This window comes from Oncorhynchus clarkii, chromosome 1 (assembly GCF_045791955.1).
Source record: "Oncorhynchus clarkii lewisi isolate Uvic-CL-2024 chromosome 1, UVic_Ocla_1.0, whole genome shotgun sequence".
Lineage (NCBI taxonomy): Eukaryota > Metazoa > Chordata > Actinopteri > Salmoniformes > Salmonidae > Oncorhynchus > Oncorhynchus clarkii.
In genome coordinates, this window is record NC_092147.1 from 59827401 (window position 1) to 59846389 (window position 18989).

The window sequence follows — 18989 nt, forward strand, 5'->3', positions numbered from 1 at the left end:
TTTGAGCACTTCAATATCATGGTATTGCACAATGAAGTCGGGGACTTATTTCCATCATGGTCCCTAGATTTGTTGCAGTATATGCTATAGTAATATAAGGGCTAAATGCGTGTCTAATTTACACATCTCCATCTGGCTTTCGGGTGTCACCTTATTATTTAATTGTAAAGATTTTTTTTTTTCAGCTGTAGAGTTATAAAACAGCATGTCACTTGAATATTGTTGCTTTAAATCAGTGCTCACTTTTTCATAGGCTTTTTTTTATCCATCATCTCCATTCAAATTGCATCCAAAACATATAATACTGTTCAACATAGTGGTAGACATACCAGTGGTAGAAAAAGTAGCCAATGATCATACTCAAGTAAAAGTCAAGATGCCTTCATAGAAAATGACTCAAGTAAAAGTGAAAGTCACCGAGTAAAATACTACTTGAGTAAAAGACTAAAGGTATTTGGTTTTAACTATACTTAAGTATCAAAAGTAAATGTACTTTGCTGAAATTCACTTAAGTATATAAAGGAAATGTAAAAGTATAAATCATTTCACATTCCTTATATTAAGCAAACCAGACAGCACGGTTTTCTTGTTTAAACATTTACGGATAGCCAACACTCAGACATAATTTACACACTAATTTGTGTTTAGTGAGTATGCCAGATCAGAGGCAGTAGAGATGATCAGGGATGTTCTATTGATAAGTGTGTGAATTGGACCCTTTCCCTGTCCTGCTAAGCATTCGAAATGTAACAAGTACTTTTGGGTCTCAAAATGTATGGAGTAAAAAGTACATTATTTCATTAGGAATGTAGTGGAGTAAAAATTGTCAAAAATATAAATAGTAAAGTAAAGTACAGAAACCACAAAAAACTACCTAAATTGTACCTGAAACTAATTTTTACTCAAGTACTTTACACCACTGGAGACTACATGACCAAAAGTATGTGGACACATGCTTGTCAAACATCTCATTCCAAAATCATGCCCATTAAAATGGAGTAGGTTCACCCTGTGCTGCTGTTACAGGCTCCACTCTTCTGGGAAGGCTTTCCACTAGAAGTTGGAACATTGCTGCGGGGATTTGCATCCATTCGCCACAAGCGCATTAGTGAGGTCGGGCACTGATTTTGGGTGATTAAGCCTGGCTCGCAGTCGTCGCTCCAATGCATCCCAAAGGTGTTCGATGAGGTTGAGGGGAGGGCGCTCTGTGCAGGCCAGTCCAGTTCTTCCACACCAATCTCAACAAACCATTTCTGTATGGACCTCGCTTTGTGCACGGGGGCATTGTCATGCTGGATCAGGAAAGGGCCTTCCCCAAGCTGTTGCCACAAAGTTGGAAGCACAGAATCGTCTAGAATGGATTGTATGCTGTAGCGTTAAGATGTCTATTCACTGGAACTAAGGGGCCTAGCACTAACCATGAAAAACAGCCCCAGACCATTAATCCTCCTCCACCAAAATTTACAGTTGGCACTATGCATTCGGACAGATAGTGTTCTCCTTTCATCTGCCAAACCCTGATTTGTCCATCAGACTGCCAATTGGTGAAGCGTGATTCATCACTCCAGAAGTCGAACGCGTTTCCACTGCTCCAGAGTCCAATGACGGCGAGCTTTACACCACTCCAGCTGATGTTTGGCATCGCACATGGTGATCTTAGGCTTGTGTGGCAGCTCGGCCATGGACACCCATTTCATGAAGCCCCCCAGAGGCAGTTTGGAACTTGGTAGTGAGTGTTGCAACAGAGGACATATGATATTTACCCGCTACGCGCTTCAGCACTCAGCGGTCCCGTTCTGTGAGCTTGTATGGCCTACCACTTCACGGCTAAGCCGTTGTTGTTCCTGGACATTTCCACTTCACAATAACAGCACTTACAGTTGACTAGGCAAGCTCTAGCAGGGCAGAAAGTCTACAAACTGACTTGTTGGGAAGGTGGCATCCTATGACAGTGCCATGTTGAAAGTCACTGAGCTCTTCAGTAAGGGCATTCTACTGTCAATGTTTGTCTATGGAGATTGCATGACTGTGTGCTCTATTTTATACACCTGTCAGCTACAGGTGTAGCTGAAATAGCCGAATCCACTAATTTGAAGGGGTGTCCACATACTTTTGTATAGATACACTATTCAAAAGTTTGGGGTTACTTAGAAATGTCCTTGTTTTCCATGAAAATATACATGTAATGAGTTGCAAAATGAATAGGAAATATAGTCAAGACATTTACAAGGTTATAAATAATGATTTTTAATTGAATAAATGTCCTTCGAACTTTGCTTTCGTCAAAGAATCCTCAATTTTCAGCAATTACAGCCTTGCAGACCTTTGGCATTCTTGTTGTCAATTTGTTGAGTTAATCTGAAGAGATTTCACCCCATGCTTCCTGAAGCACCTCCCACAAGTTGGATTGGTTTGATGGGCACATACGGTCAAGCTGCTCTCGCAACAGCTCAATAGGGTTGAGATTAGAGGTCGACCAATTTAATCGGAATGGCCGATTAATTAGGGCCGATTTCAAGTTTTCATAACAATCGGTAATCAGCATTTTTGGACACCGATCATGGTCGGTTACATTGCACTCCACGAGGAGACTGCGCGGCAGGCTGACTACCTGTTATGCGAGTGCAGCAAGGAGCCAAGGTAAGGTGCTAGCTAGCATTAAATGTATCTTATAAAAAACAATCAATCTTAACATAATCACTAGTTAACTACACAAATCAAATCAAATTTATTTATATAGCCCTTCGTACATCAGCTGATATCTCAAAGTGCTGTACAGAAACCCAGCCTAAAACCCCAAACAGCAAGCAATGCAGGTGTAGAAGCACGGTGGCTAGGAAAAACTCCCTAGAAAGGCCAAAACCTAGGAAGAAACCTAGAGAGGAACCAGGCTATGTGGGGTGGCCAGTCCTTTTCTGGCTGTGCCGGGTGGAGATTATAACAGAACATGGCCAAGATGCTCAAATGTTCATAAATGACCAGCATGGTCCAATAATAATAAGGCAGAACAGTTGAAACTGGAGCAGCAGCACGGCCAGGTGGACTGGGGACAGCAAGGAGTCATCATGTCAGGTAGTCCTGAGGCATGGTCCTAGGGCTCAGGTCCTCCGAGAGAGAGAAAGAAAGAGAGAAAGAGAGAATTAGAGAGAGCACACTTAAATTCACACAGGACACCGAATAGGACAGGAGAAGTACTCCAGATATAACAAACTGACCCTAGCCCCCCGACACATAAACTACTGCAGCATAAATACTGGAGGCTGAGACAGGAGGGGTCAGGAGACACTGTGGCCCCATCCGAGGACACCCCCGGACAGGGCCAAACAGGAAGGATATAACCCCATGTGTATAATGTATGGTTGATGATATTACTAGTTTATCTAGCTTGTCCTGCGTTGCATATAATCAATGCGGTGCCTGTTAATTTATCATTGAATCACAGCCTACTTTGCCAAACGGATGATTTAAGAAGCACATTCGCGAAAAAAGCAGTGACGTTGCACCAATGTGTACCTAACCATAAACATCAATGCCTTTCTTAAAATCACTACACAGAAGTATATATTTTTAAACCTGCATATTTAGTTAAAAGAAATTCATGTTAGCAGGCAATATTAAACTAGGGAAATTATGTCACTTCTCTTGCGTTCATTGCACGCAGAGTCAGGGTATATGCAACAGTTTGGGCCGCCTGGCTTGTTGCAAACTAATTTGCCAGGATTTTACGTAATTATGACATAACATTGAAGGTTGTGCAATGTAACAGCAATATTTAGACATATGGATGCCACCCGTTAGATAAAACACGGAATGGTTCCGTATTTCACTGAAAGTATAAACATTTTGTGGATATGGATTTGACCATATTAATGACCTAAGGCTCGTATTTCTATGTGTTATTATATTATAATTAAGTCTATGATTTGATAGAGCAGTCTGAGCGGTGGTAGGCAGCAGCAGGCTCATAAGCATTCAATTCAAACAGCACTTTCCTGTGTCTGCCAGCGGCTCTTCGCAAGGCTTCAAGCATTGCGCTGTTTATGACTTCAAGCCTATCAAGCATATCAATTCCCGAGATTAGGCTGGCAATACTAAAGTACCTATTAGAACATCCAATAGTCAAAGGTATATGAAATACAAATGGTATAGAGAGAAATAGTCCTATAATAAATACAACCTAAAACTTCTTACCTGGGAATATTGAAGACTCATGTTAAAAGGAGCCACCAGCTTTCATATGTTCTCATGTTCTGAGCAAGGAACTTAAACGTTAGCTTTTTTTACATGGCACATATTGCACTTTTACTTTCTTCTCCAACATTTTGTTTTTGCTTTATTTAAACCAAATTGAACATATTTTATTATTTATTTGAGACTAAATATATTTTATTGATGTATTATATTAAGTTAAAATAAAAGTGTTCCTTGTTCATTCAGTATAGTTGTAATTGTCATTATTACAAATATATTTATAAAAATTGTCTGATTAATCGGTAATGGCTTTTTTGGGTCCTCCAATAATCAGTATCGGCGTTGGAAAAAATCATAATCGTTTGACCTCTAGTTGAGATCCGGTGACTGTGCTGGCCACTCCATTATAGACAGAATACCAGCTGACTGCTTCTTCCCTAAATAGTTATTGCATAGTTTGGAGCTGTGCTTTTGGTCATTGTCCTGTTGTAGGAGGAAATTGGCTCCAATTAAGCACCGTCCGCAGGGTATGGTATTGCGTTGCAAAATAGAGTGATAGCCTTCCTTCTTCAAGATCCCCTTTACCCTGTACAAATCTCCCACTTTACCACCACCAAAGCACCCCCAGACCATCACATTACCTCCACCATGCTTGATAGATGGCGTCAAGAACCCCCTCCAGCATCTTTTCATTTTTTCTGCGTCTCACGAATGTTCTTCTTGTGATCCGAACACCTCAAACTTAGATTTGTCTGTCCATAACACCTTTTTCCAGTCTTCCTCTGTCCAGTGTCTGTGTTTTGCCAAGATATGGCTTTTTCTTTGCAACTCTGTCTAGAAGGCCAGCATCCCGGAGTCGCCTCTTCACTATTGACGTTGAGACTGGTGTTTTGTGGATACTGTTTAATGAAGCTGCCAGTTGAGGACTTGTGAGGTGTCTGTTTCTCAAACTAGGCACTCTAATGTACTTGTCCTCTTGCTAAGTTGTGCACTGGGGCCTCCCACTCCTCTTTCTATTCTGGTTAGAGCCAGTTTGCGCTGTTCTGTGAAGGGAGTAGTACACAGCGCTGTACGAGATCTTCAGTTTCTTGGCAATTTCTCATATAGAATAGCCTTCATTTCTCAGAACAAGAATAGACTGACGCGTTTCAGAAGAAAGGTCTTTGTTTCTGGCCATTTTGAGCCTGTAATCGAACCCACAAATGCTGATGCTCCAGATACTCAACTAGTCTAAAGAAGGCCAGTTGTATTGCTTCTTTAATCAGAACAACCGTTTTCAGCTGTGCTAACATAATTGCAAAAGGGTTTTCTAATGATCAGTTAGCCTTTTAAAATGATAAACTTGGATTCGCTAAGACAACATGTCATTGGAACACAAGAGTGATGGTTGCTGATAATGGGTCTCTCTGTACGCCTATGTAGATATTCCATTAATATCTACATAGGCGTACAGTTTCCAGCTACAATAGTAATTTACAACATTAATAACGTCTACACTGTATTTCTGATCATTTTAATGATATTTTAAAGGACAACAAAATGTGCTTTTCTTTCAAAAACAAGGACATTTCTAAGTGACCCCAAACTTATTAACGGTAGTGTATACATATGTCCTAGCCTACCTCGTTCAGGTTATAATTTCAGGTAATAAATTCAATGCAGTTATTAGACTTATATTTAGCTAATGAATGATGGGCTATGCATAAGCTTCTAATTTATAGCCTCGGTCTCTTGCGCAATACGCACCATGCGCTCTGCTAGGTTCTCTCCTTTAAAAAAACGCTCCTTAGCTTTTCTAGTCCCAGGAAAATCTAGACTAGAATAGTTTGCTAGAATAATACGTTTTTAGCATTTCTTATACTAATAGACATGTGCATGTGAAATACAGCAGACAATAGCACTCATGGCCACGGGCCGGGGAGTTTGAAAGAAGAGAGGACACGGGATGGCGATAGGCTATAGCAGTTATTTGTTCAGACCCGTAACCGTCAATGTTCGTGACGAGAAAAGAAAGCCATCTGCATCCTATTCTAGTCCTATTTTATTCAAGCATGTCATTACAATGATGAAGATCAGGACGACTAAACATTTAATTTAGGCAAACTGGAATAAAGCAACAATGGAGATAGAGGGGGTAGGCTAATATGCACAACATTAGAGGAAATATTATGGAATATTATTGTAACTTTGTAGGCATGCTACAACACTGACATGCATTTCTTTATGTCAGAGGGCTACTAGGTCTGCTATACAGATATAGACTTACGGAAAGAGGTTAATTCGTTCATTTTTTATCCGAATATTTTTGTATAAAGATAAACATCATAATGTTATATTATAGGAGTAACTCTGGTAGGCCTGAAACATTCTTCCTCATAGGCTTTCAGTAGCTAAAGCTTAATAATAGCCCCTGTTAGTTTTTCCACTCTGTTTGGCAGAACCTAACTGACAACTTGTCAAAGCCCAAACCAAGTTTATTCACCCACTGGGTCAAACAGCTGAAAAGACAAAGACATGTTTACATAGGCACATATATTTCTACCCTCCTTCTAGGTGGAGTCTACTCCTTGCTCCTCTAGACAGCCAATACATTTCTGTTGCTAGGCAGGAACTTAAATGTTGTCTTTCTTTTCCTTTTCCATCTGACCTGACCTCTGCCCAAATTCCTCACTCCTCCCTAATCCACGGCTATCCAACCTTCTCAGTGACTGAAACCAGACTGTTACTCTTTGCCTCTCTCCATAGGATACATGAGATTTGACAATAACATGTTCTGGCAGAATGTACACTTTCTACACTCCCCTTTCTCAATCAGTGGATTTCCATACACCCAGTTATAATATGGTAAAATGAATAAGGATATTTGAAGTTAGAATCCAACACCACACCACACCAAACCTTCACAAAAGTTTCTAAACTTTACTAGGGTAATATCAATAGTAAGTCAAGCCAGGGCTCCCAAGTGGCACAGCGGTCTAAGGCACTGCATCTCAGTGCTAGAGGCGTCACTACAGACCCTGGTTTGATTCCAGGCTGTATCACAACCAGCCATGATTGGGAGTCCCATAGGGCGGCGCACAATTGGCCCAGGGTCATCCGGGCCAATTCATTGTTTATAGGGAATATATGAGCAGGCTATTATATTGCGGCAAACACTTGGAACTTAATTTGGCCAAAGAAAATTTCTCAACAGAAAGAAATATAACGATTTCGAACTGGTTTAAATGTTCACAAAAACAAATGACAGAAATAGGCTAATGTTATTTATTTTACAACAGACATACTTATAACCTATCTTAAACAAAATACAGAGCATACAATTAAACATATCAAATTAAATCATATCAATTTAACAGAATAAAATAAAAACAGGTTTTGCATATTCAAAATTCTGGTTTCGATGAGTAAATAGGCGTACAATAATAACAATGATATACAATAATAATAATGATGAAACACATTTTTATAAATACATTTAAGTTCCAAAATTATATTCTACCTAAATAAGGAGATGCACAGTAGCCTGCATTTAGCCTTGGCAAAACATTCTTCTCATCTTCCACTACAATATTAAAACTAATATTAAATTCCCCTTGTAAGCTATTAACTATAGGCATACTCTTTTTCTTATTTATTTATTTTTAAACCATATTTCTCCCCAATTTTGTGGTATCCCATTGTCTTATCGCTATGGACTCGCGAGAGGTGAAGGTTGAGAGCCGTGCGTCCTCCGAAACACAACCCAACCAAGCCGCACTGTTTCTTGACACAATGCCCACTTAACCCGGAAGCCAGCCACACTCAATTTTGAGTCTCATAGCAAAGGGTCTGAATACTTATGTAAATAAAGTATTATTATTGTATTTTTTTTATACATTTGCAAAATTGACTAAAAAACTGTTTTCGCTTTGTTATTATGTGGTATTGTGTGTAGATTGAGGGAAAAATGTATTTATTCTATTTTAGAATAAGGCTGTATCGTAGCAAAATGTGGAAAAGGGGAAGGGGTCTGAATACTTTCCGAATGCACCCATTAAACTTATCCTGTTTATTTTTGTGTTAGGTTACATGGGAACACGCATAATGAAATATTAATGTGTAAATTGTGATGTTGTATTTTGTATAAATATGCAGAATTGATCATAGCCTACCAATCTGCTACTCTATAACTTTATTTCCATCTCTCCTCACTACCAAGTTCTCACATTGTGTGTACCCTCTCTTTGGGCTCTCTCAGGAATCAGTATGGCACACCGCTCTCAGTGTTCCTCAGCCGGGGATAACCGCCTGGACCCCAACTATGTGCCTCCCCACTACCGCGAGGAGTACCGTCTGGCCATTGACGCACTTGTGGAGGATGACCTGGAGGGCTATTATGAATTCCTCCAGAGTGCGGATGTGGTGGACTTCCTTTCCAGACAGGAAATTGAGCACATTAAGTGCACAGTGAAAGTTCCCTACCAGAACACTCAGCCTGAGCTCCCATATGTGGAGTCTGGGGGAGACGGCTCTTCAGACACATACTGGCCCGTCCACTCTGACTTGGATGCACCCGGACTTGACCTTGGCTGGCCCGAACAGCATCGCTTCATAGGCCCCACTGATGTCACCACACTGGTTAACCCCTCTGAGCCAGATATGCCAAGTATCAAGGTGCAGGCTCGTCGACTTATCAAGAATGCTCAACAAGTATGTCCGTTTTTCTTTTTTGTCTGGTTATTAGCAGAGTATACATGATCCCAATTTTTGATTCTGCTGATTTATTGGCACATTGGACCATCTCACAGAATTCTGCAATCTTTATGCACGTTCGCCATTGACTGAGAACAACAAACAAATTCACTACATATGTAGGGTCTTAATTTGATCACTCTGCAAACGTGTAGTGTATTCAAAGTTTAAAAAGGCTTCTGTAGTTTGTAATTGTGCTATCCTTTAGAATTATAGTGTAGTATACAATCCACTGCTGAAATACCTGAGGCCTCATTTATCAATATTGTGTAGAAACTATTGTAAAACACTACTTACGAACGGAATTTAAAATGTTCTTACGCATAGAAAAGGTGTGATTTATCAAACAATCCTACAAACGTCATACATACACCGGTAGGAGATAACTGTTAATAAATACCAATTGTTCTCAGCCTCAGTGCTTGTGCATTTCGAAGCGCCCCTAATTAAACATATACAGGTATGGTCAAAATCATCCATTTAAAGCCTGGAATATACAACGCTGTACCATGAAATAGCCTACAACGGGCGCAACCAAAATAATCCATTTTTTAAAGGTATTGTTTAGACTGAAATAGAGGTGCTAGTTTCAGAGATTGAGCTAGTTTCAGAGATTGAGTACAACAAAAAGGTTAAATTTGGCTCGCTCAGTTGTGGCTTGACCGGTAAAAATAAAAACATAGCTACAAAGAGAGGACCATTAGGACAAATGAGTAAGCAACACTCACCAATAAGCCATCCATCCTCACCAATAAGCCATTCATCCTCACCAATAAGCCATCCATCCTCAACAGCTCCCGCCTATAGGCGTATAGGCCAACATTGCTGTTCTGCAGAATGAACTAATTGTGCATTCCACCTAGCCACCTTGCCACCACATTCGGCATCATACAACCTATCACCTGCACATTACGAGTGGAAGCCATTTCTGTTCACATACAGTGCCTTCAGAAAGTATTCACACCCCTTGATTTTTTAAAACATTTTATTATGTTACAGCCTGAATTTAAAAAGGATTACATTGAGATTTTCTGTCACTGGCCTTCACACAATACCACTTTATGTCCAAGTGGAATTATGTTTTCAGCAATGTTTACAAATTAGTTAAAAATGAAAAGCTCCAGGCTCTGTCGTAACCGGCCGCGACCGGGAGGTCCGTGGGGCGACGCACAATTGGCCTAGCGTCGCCCGGGTTAGGGAGGGCTTGGTCGGTAGGGGTGTCCTTGTCTCATCACGCACCAGCGACTCCTGTGGCGGGCTGGGCGCAGTGTGCGCTAACCAAGGTGGCCAGGTGCACGGTGTTTCCTCCGGCGCATTGGTGCGGCTGGCTTCCGGGTTGGATGCGTGCTGTGTTAAGAAGCAGTGCGGCTTGGTTGGGTTGTGTATCGGAGGACGCATGACTTTCAACCTTCGTCTCTCCCGAGCCCGTACGGGAGTTGTAGCGATGAGACAAGATAGTAGCTACTACAACAATTGGATACCACGAAATTGGGGAGAAAAAGGGGTAAAAAAAATAAAAAATAAATAAAAATAAAATCAAAAAATGAAAAGCTGAAATGTCTTGAGTCAGTAAGTATTCAACCCCTTTGTTATGGCAAGCCTAAATAAGTTCAGGTGTAAAAATGTGCTTAACAAGTCACATAATCACTCGGTGTGCCATGATAGTGTTTAACATTACTGTTGAATGACTAACTCATCTCTGTACCCCTCATTTTTTTTTTTTATCTGTAACGTCCCTATGTTGAGCAGTGAATTTCAAACACATATTCAACCACAAAGACCAGGGAGGTTTTCCAATGTCTCGCAAAGAAGGGCATCTATTGGTAAATGGGTAAAAATGAAAAAATAATACATTGAATATCCATTTGAGCATGGTACAGTTAGTAATTACACGTTGGATGGTGTGTAAATACATCCAGTCACTACAAAGATACATCCTTGCTGGAGAGGAAGGAAGCTACTCAGGGATTTCACCATCGGGCAGTTACAGAGTTTAATGGCTGTGGTACGAGAAAACTGAGGATGGATCAACAACATTCTAGTTACTCCACAATACTAACTTTAAATGACAGAGTGAAAAGAAGGAAGCCTGTACAGAATACAAATATTCCAAAACATGCAGCCTGTTTGCAATAAAGCACTCAAGTGAAACTGCAACAACAACAAAAAATAGCAAAGAAATGAACTATGTCCTGAATACAAAGTGTTATACACTGCTCAAAAAAATAAAGGGAACACTTAAACAACACAATGTAACTCCAAGGCAATCACACTTCTGTGAAATCAAACTGTCCACTTAGGAAGCAACACTGATTGACAATACATTTCACATGCTGTTGTGCAAATGGAATAGACAATAGGTGGAAATTATAGGCAATTAGCAAGACACCCCCAATAAAGGAGTGGTTCTGCAGGTGGGGACCACAGACCACTTCTCAGTTCTTATGCTTCCTTACTGATGTTTTGGTCACTTTTGAATGCAGGCGGTGGTTTCACTCTAGTGGTAGCATGAGACGGAGTCTACAACCCACACAAGTGGCTCAGGTAGAGCAGCTCATCCAGGATGGCACATCAATGCGAGCTGTGGCAAGAAGGTTTGCTGTGTCTGTCAGCGTAGTGTCCAGAGCATGGAGGCGCTACCAGGAGACAGGCCAGTACATCAGGAGACGTGGAGGAGGTCGTAGGAGGGAAACAACCCAGCAGCAGGACTGCTACCTCCGCCTTTGTGCAAGGCGGAGCAGGAGGAGCACTGCCAGAGCCCTGCAAAATGACCTCCAGCAGGCCACAAATGTGCATGTGTCTGCTCAAGCGGTCAGAAACAGACTCCATGAGGGTAGTATGAGGGCCCGACCCGTCTACAGGTGGGGGTTGTGCTTACAGCCCAACACCGTGCAGGACGTTTGTCATTTGCCAGAGAACACCAAGATTGGCAAATTCGCCACTGGCGCCCTGTGCTCTTCACAGATGAAAGCAGGTTCACACTGAGCACAGTCTGGAGATGCCGTGGAGAACGTTCTGCTGCCTGCAACATGCTCCAGCATGACCGGTTTGGCGGTGGGTCAGTCATAGTGTGGGGTGGCATTTCTTTGGGGGGCCGCACAGCCCTCCATGTGCTCGCCAGAGGTAGCCTGACTGCCATTAGGTACCGAGATGAGATCCTCAGACCCCTTGTGAGACCATATGCTGGTGCGGTTGGCCCTGGGTTCCTCCTAATGCAAGACAATGCTAGACCTCATGTGGCTGGAGTGTGTCAGCAGTTCCTGCAAGAGGAAGGCATTGATGCTATGGACTGGCCCGCCCGTTCCCCAGACCTGAATCCAATTGAGCACATCTGGGACATCATGTCTCGCTCCATCCACCACAGACTGTCCAGGAGTTGGCGGATGCTTTAGTCCAGGTCTGGGAGGAGATCCCTCAGGAGACCATCCGGCACCTCATCAGGATTATGCCCAGGCGTTGTAGGGCTGTCATACAGGCACGTGGAGGCCACACACACTACTGAGCCTCATTTTGACTTGTTTTAAGGACATTACATCAAAGTTGGATCAGCCTGTAGTGTGGTTTCCACTTTAATTTTGAGTGTGACTCCAAATCCAGACCTCCATGGGTTGATAAATTTGATTTCCATTGATCATTTTTGTGTGATTTTGTTGTCAGCACATTCAACTATGTAAAGAAAAAAGTATTTAATAAGAATATTTCTTTCATTCAAATCTAGGATGTGTTATTTTAGTGTTCCCTTTATTTTTTTGAGCAGTGTATTTTGGGGAAATCCAACGTAACACCTCACTGAGTACCACTCTTTCAGGCATGGTGGTTGCTGCATCATATTATGGGTATTGTCATGTTCTGACTGTCACGTTCTGACCTTTATTTCCTTTGTTTTTGTATTTAGTTAGTATGGTCAGGGCGTGAGTTGGGTGGGCAGTCTATGTTTGATTTTCTATGATTTGGGGATTTCTATGTTTCGGCCTAGTATGGTTCTCAATCAGAGGCAGGTGTCGTTAGTTGTCTCTGATTGAGAATCATACTTAGGTAGCCTGGGTTGCACTGTTTGTTTGTGGGTGATTGTCTATGTTAGTTGCTTGTGTCAGCACAGTCCTTAGGATAGCTTCACGGTCTTTATTTGTTTATTGTTTTTTGTATCCAGTGTTCAGTTCTTTCTTTAATTAAACATTCAACATGAACACATACCACGCCGCATTTTGGTCCTCTGATCCTTCTCGCCTCTCCTCTTCAGATGAAGAGGAGGAAGACCGTGACACTGACCTTTATTTCTTTTGTTTTGTCTTTATTTAGTATGGTCAGGGCGTGAGTTGGGGTGGGCAGTCTATGTGTGTTTTTCTATGTTGGGGTTTTGAGTTCAGCCTAGAATGGTTCTCAATCAGAGTCAGGTGTCTTAGTTGTCTCTGATTGAGAATCATACTTAGGTAGCCTGGGTTTCACTTTTGAGTTGTGGGTGTTTGTTTCCGTGTCAGTGTGTCGCCACACGGTACTGTTTCGGTTACGTTCATGTTCACGTTTATTGTTTTGTTTTTCATAGAGTTCAGTTTATATCTTATAATAAATGGTATGGACACTTACCACGCTGCGCATTGGTCCTCCGATCCTTCTCGCTTCTCCTCCTCAGAAGAGGAGGAGGAATGCCATTACAGGGATGCTGTTCATTGGCAAAGACTATCAAGTTTTTGGGGGGGATAAAAAGAAACGGAATAGAGCTAAGCACAGGGAAAATCCTACAGGAAAACCTGGTTCAGTTTGCTTTCCAACAGAAACTACTGGGAGATAAATTCACCTTTCAGCAGGAAAATAATCTCAAACATAAGGCCAAATATACACAGGAGTTGCTTACCAAGACGACATAGAATGTTCCTGAGAGGCCTAGGTACAGTTTTGACTTAAATCGGTCTGAAAATCTATGGCAAGACTGGAAAATGGCTGTCTAGCATTGAAGAAGCTTGAAGAATTGTTAAAAGAATAATGTGCAAATATTGAACAATCCAAGTGTGCAAAGCTCTTAGATTTACCCAGAAAGATTCACATCTGCAATCGCTGCCAAAGGTATTCTAATACTTACTCAGGGGTGTGAATACTTATGTACAGTAAATGAGATATATCTGTATTTTATTTTAAATACATTTGCAAACATTTCCTTGTTTTGCAAACATTTCCTCTGCAATCCGCCCTGGCATGCTGTCAATTAACTTCTGGGCCACATCCTGACTGATGGCAGCCCATTCTTGCATAATCAATGCTTAGAGTTTGTCATAATTTGTGGGTGTTTGTTTGTCCTCCCGCCTCTTGAGGATTGACCACAAGTTCTCAATGGGATTAAGGTCTGGGGAGTTTTCTGGCCATGGACCCAAAATATTGATGTTTTGTTCCCCGAGCTACTTAGTTATCACTTTTGCCTCATGGCAAGGTGCTCCATCATGCTGGAAAAGGCATTGTTCGTCACCAAACTGTTCCTAGATGGTTGGGAGAAGTTGCTCTCAGAGGATATGTTGGTACCATTCTTTATTCATGGCTGTGTTCTTAGGCAAAATTGTGAGTGAGCCCACTCCCTTGGCTGAGAAGCAACCCCACACATGCATGGTCTCAGGATGCTTTACTGTTGGTATGATACAGGACTGATGTTAGCGCTCACATTGCCTTCTCCGGACAAGCTTTTTTCCGGATACCCCAAACAATCGGAATGGGGATTCATCAGAGAAAATGACTATACCCCAGTCCTCAGCAGTCCAATCCCTGTATATCAGTCTGTCCCTGAGGTTTTTCCTGGAGAGAAGTGGCTTCTTTGCTGCCCTTCTTGACACCAGGCCATCTTCTAAAAGTATTTGCGTGCAGATGCACTAACACCTGCCTGCTGCCATTCCTGAGCAAGCTCTGTACTGGTGGTGCCCCGATCCCACAGCTGAATCAACTTTAGGAGACGGTCATGGTGCTTGCTGGACTTTCTTGGGCGCCCTGAAGCCTTTTTCACAACATTTGAACCGCTCTCCTTGAAGTTCTTGGTGATCCGATAAATGGTTGATTTAGGTGCAATCTTACTGCCAGCAATATCCTTGCCTGTGAAGCCCTTTTTGTGCAAAGCAATAATGACGGCACGTGTTTCCTTGCAGGTAACCATGGTTGACAGAGGAAGAACAATGATTCCAAGCACCACCCTCCTTTTAAAGCTTCCAGTCTGTTATTTGAACTCAATCAGCATGACAGAGTGATCTCCAGCCTTGTCCTCGTCAACACCTGTGTTAACGAGGGAATCACTGACATGATGTCAGCTGGTCCTTTTGTGGCGGGGCTGAAATGCAGTGGAAATGTTTTTTGGGGATTCAGTTCAATTAATTGCAATTCATCTGATCACTCTTCATAACATTCTGGAGTATATGCAAATTGCCATCATACAAACTGAGGCAGCAGACTTTGAAAATTAATATTTGTGTCATTCTCAAAACTTTTGGCCACGACTGTATATGTTCCTGTTCGTTTTGCTAATGATGTGCCTCTAATTTGTACTTTATATGTATCATGAATTCACAATGGAAATACATGATTTAATTATTACTCTTACAATTTCACACATTTTCAACATGTATTTTCCCCATCCTATGCTTGACAAGCAGTTCCCTTATTCTACCACTTGGCACTGTGTGTACGCATGGTCATGGCTGTGCGTAAATTTACACACTCTCAAGCAAACATTCATATTGCTAAATCTCACACTTTGCGTGGACATCATCCCATGCATGGTTTTTACGTACAGATATGTGCCTACGCATGATTGATAGGTGAGGCCTCTAGATTGTATATAACAATATATTCCACTCATTATCTGAATTTCATTGATACACTAAGCTGATGAATTTCAAGCACAGAGACAGACGATACTATATCAGTTGGTGTGTAACAGAAAGGAAATGCAATACTACAATAGAAAATGTAGAATAATTGCACAGCATGTGATGTGTGTATAATGCCTCACTATTGCTTTATTTAACATTTGAAACCAATGCAGGTGTAATGTTAGTATATCTGATAGTGCACTCTGTGGTCCTCTCCAGGTGATCGCTGTGGTAATGGACACTTTTACAGATGTGGACATCTTTGCTGATATTCTGGATGCTGCCATGCGAAATGTTGCCGTGTATATCATTCTGGATGAACAGAATGCACACCACTTCACTAGCATGGCTTCCAACTGCCGGGTCAATCTGGAAAACATTCAAGTGAGTCTATGAAGTGATGCACTATCTTGAATGTACTGTATGTGAAGGAGTTTTCCTATTAAGATACATTGATCATTTTAAAAGGGAATTTCACCCTAGGGTAACCTGGGCTGGTTTTCATTATGTTCTAGGCTTTTCTAGGATAGTGAGATGTGTTTCACACATAGTTGCCCAGGAGGAAGAGTGGGTCTTGGCTTTTAGTCGAGCAGCGTGTATAATGCCTCACAATTGCATGCTTAAACATTTGCTTTAACATTTGAAGCTAATGTATTTATTTGTGCCCACTCTGTGAACTAAACCATTACAGAGGCCTAGACTAAAAGCGTATTTATGCTTGACCCGAAAATGTGGTCAGAGGCTCCAAATGGAGGGTGGTGACACTTGCGGAGCCTCCAGAGGCATGCCGAGGTCAAATGGAGCTCTTGTACCACATTGCCATGCGCCTCCCAAATTTTGTAACAGTGCGGAGGGCTCTGAGTTACCTCTTCTGCAGAGAATAAGTTACCAGCCTCCGAAATGGCAGCCCAAATAAATGCTTCACAGAGTTCAGGTAACAGACACATCTCAACATCAACTGTTCAGAGGAGACTGCGTGAATCAGGCCTTCATGGTCAAATTGCTGCAAAGAAACCACTACTAATGAACACTAATAATAATAAGAGACTTGCTTGGGCCAAGGAACACAAGCAATGGAAATTAGACCGGTGGAAATCTGTCCTTTGGTCTGATGAGTCCAAATTTGAGATTTTTGGTTCCAACCATCGTGAGACGCAGAGTAGGTGAACAGATGATATCCGCATGTGTGGTTCCCAACGTGATGCATGGAGGAGGAGGTATGATTTTGTGGGGGTGCTTTGCTGGCGACACTGTCTGTGATTTATTTAGAATCCAAGGCACACTTAACAAGCATGGCTACCACAGCATTCTGTAGTGATACACCATCCCATCTGGTTTGCTCTTAGTGGGACTATCATTTGTTTTTCACAGGACAATGACCCAACACACCTCCAGGCTATGCAAGGGCTATTCAGGAAACGAGGCGTATGTCACAAGTCACGACTTCACAGTAGAGCCATTTGAAATGCCTTCTCGAACATGTGAACATTCATGTGCCTTAATATCAAACTTGTGTGCCATCTGTAAATACGAATACAAATTTTAAATTACGAGCCTAGTTGGTTTAGCCACAGAAAAAAGGAGCAACCTTCCCATTAGCTATTGGTTGAGATAATGAGTGGGCTGGACATGCCAAGAACTTAGTTTGGATTGGTCTGCCATATAGCACACGTTTGTCTATAGGAGCTCGTCTTGTCGAACGCGGCTTTAAAAAAAATTTATCGCATAGTAAAACTGCATAAACCTAATGTCAAGTAAATGTGTACTGTTAGCTAGCTAACGTTAGCTGGCTGGGTCGCTAGCTAACGTTATGTGTATGATCTTATTCTTCGTATCTCAGATATATATGCTTGACTAGTTATAGCCATAGAACCTGGCTAGTTAGCTACCTGCAGATGCATGCAGGGTAGTTATGTCATGTGATTATGGTCCATTTTTTAGCTAGCTAAGCTAGCTAGCTACATGTCTTAACAAAAGACTCCATTAAAGTTACGCAAGTGTCAATTTTAATAGAATGTCACTGCAACTGTAGGTAGATGTACTAGCTGTTAAATTCGTTCTGGCTATCTACTCCAATTTCAGACCACGGGTAAGAAAGTCTCGCTAGCTACATTTTCAGATATTACGCATTTCTAATTTTGACAAAGTATTTTAATTTCAAGTTAAAGTGTACTGTTAGCTAGCTAGCTAACATTAGCTGGCTGGCTCGCTAACTAACGTTAAGTCATGCGTTGGGATTCATTGTTTACCTAGCTAGCTATCTAGCTAAATTTCTTAACAAAAGACTAATCTTAATGTGCCAGGGCACAGAATAACTGATTCATTTTTGAACGCTCAACACCCATTGAATATGTCCGGTGTCAGTAAATGCCGGTAACAAAGCGTAATTCAATTGTTGCCAGCAGCACAGTTACAGTCACCAAAGCTCATTATGTGTCTGGAAGTAGCTAGCAAGTTAGCTTGGGTGCTTGACTGCTGTTGTTTAATACAGCACGCCCAGATCAACCCTTATAGAGATGGGTCGGGCTAAAGCTTAAGAGGGTGTGAATGGGTCTAGACAAATAAGATAAGTTATAAGTTACAAGTTTATCATCTGAGCTTTTTGTTTTTTTTAACTCACTGAAGTCTGAGATTTCTGAGTTGTTTTGGACACGGCAGAAGTCATGCTGGATTGATAGCATGGCCAATGTTGAATGTTTATTATTTTAAGCTTGGAAAAGAGACCCTTAAACCCAGACTTGGACCACACATCCACTCCACTGAATAGCAGGCTAGTGATTGCTTTGCAATGCTTGCAGTTAGCCACTGATTCCTTCCAAACCACTCATTGTTGAATTTGCGGTTTTCCAAAGTGTTGTGTAATGTTTATGTTCAATGGCCGATGAGCACCAAAACGTTATCTATAATTTATCTTCATTATTTCTCTTCATATGACAAGAATTGAAAAGGATTTGCCAGGAGATTGTCGACTTGATTCATGATGATGACTGCTAGCTTGCTAAATACATTTTTTAAAGTATGATGTTGACATGATCAGTCCAATCAAAGCTACTGTAGATATGTCATTTGACGTCATTTTATCTTTGGTCATTGACCTTGAGCCTTCTTGGATGGGCACTTCTAGAGGCTTGAATTTTCGAGCTCTCCCCATAGATTTTGTGGTGACGTAGTGTCCCCATAAGTGACAGAACACTGAGCCAATCACAGCGCAACTGGTGAACATTA

At 41.5% G+C, this 18989-nt stretch overlaps 1 protein-coding gene across 3 annotated transcripts in view; it reads left to right on the top strand.

Annotated features, from left to right (window-relative positions):
• The window catches only part of LOC139409363 (protein FAM83H-like), a 58260-nt gene that overhangs the window by 1806 nt on the left and 37465 nt on the right, over window positions 1-18989 (top strand). For all 3 annotated transcript variants that reach the window (XM_071154425.1, XM_071154406.1, XM_071154415.1), the window contains exons 2-3: window positions 8429-8880; window positions 15984-16148. In XM_071154425.1, coding sequence (XP_071010526.1) covers window positions 8437-8880; window positions 15984-16148 — 609 coding nt within the window. In that variant the 5' untranslated portion in view covers window positions 8429-8436. The remainder of the gene's footprint in view (window positions 1-8428; window positions 8881-15983; window positions 16149-18989) is intronic.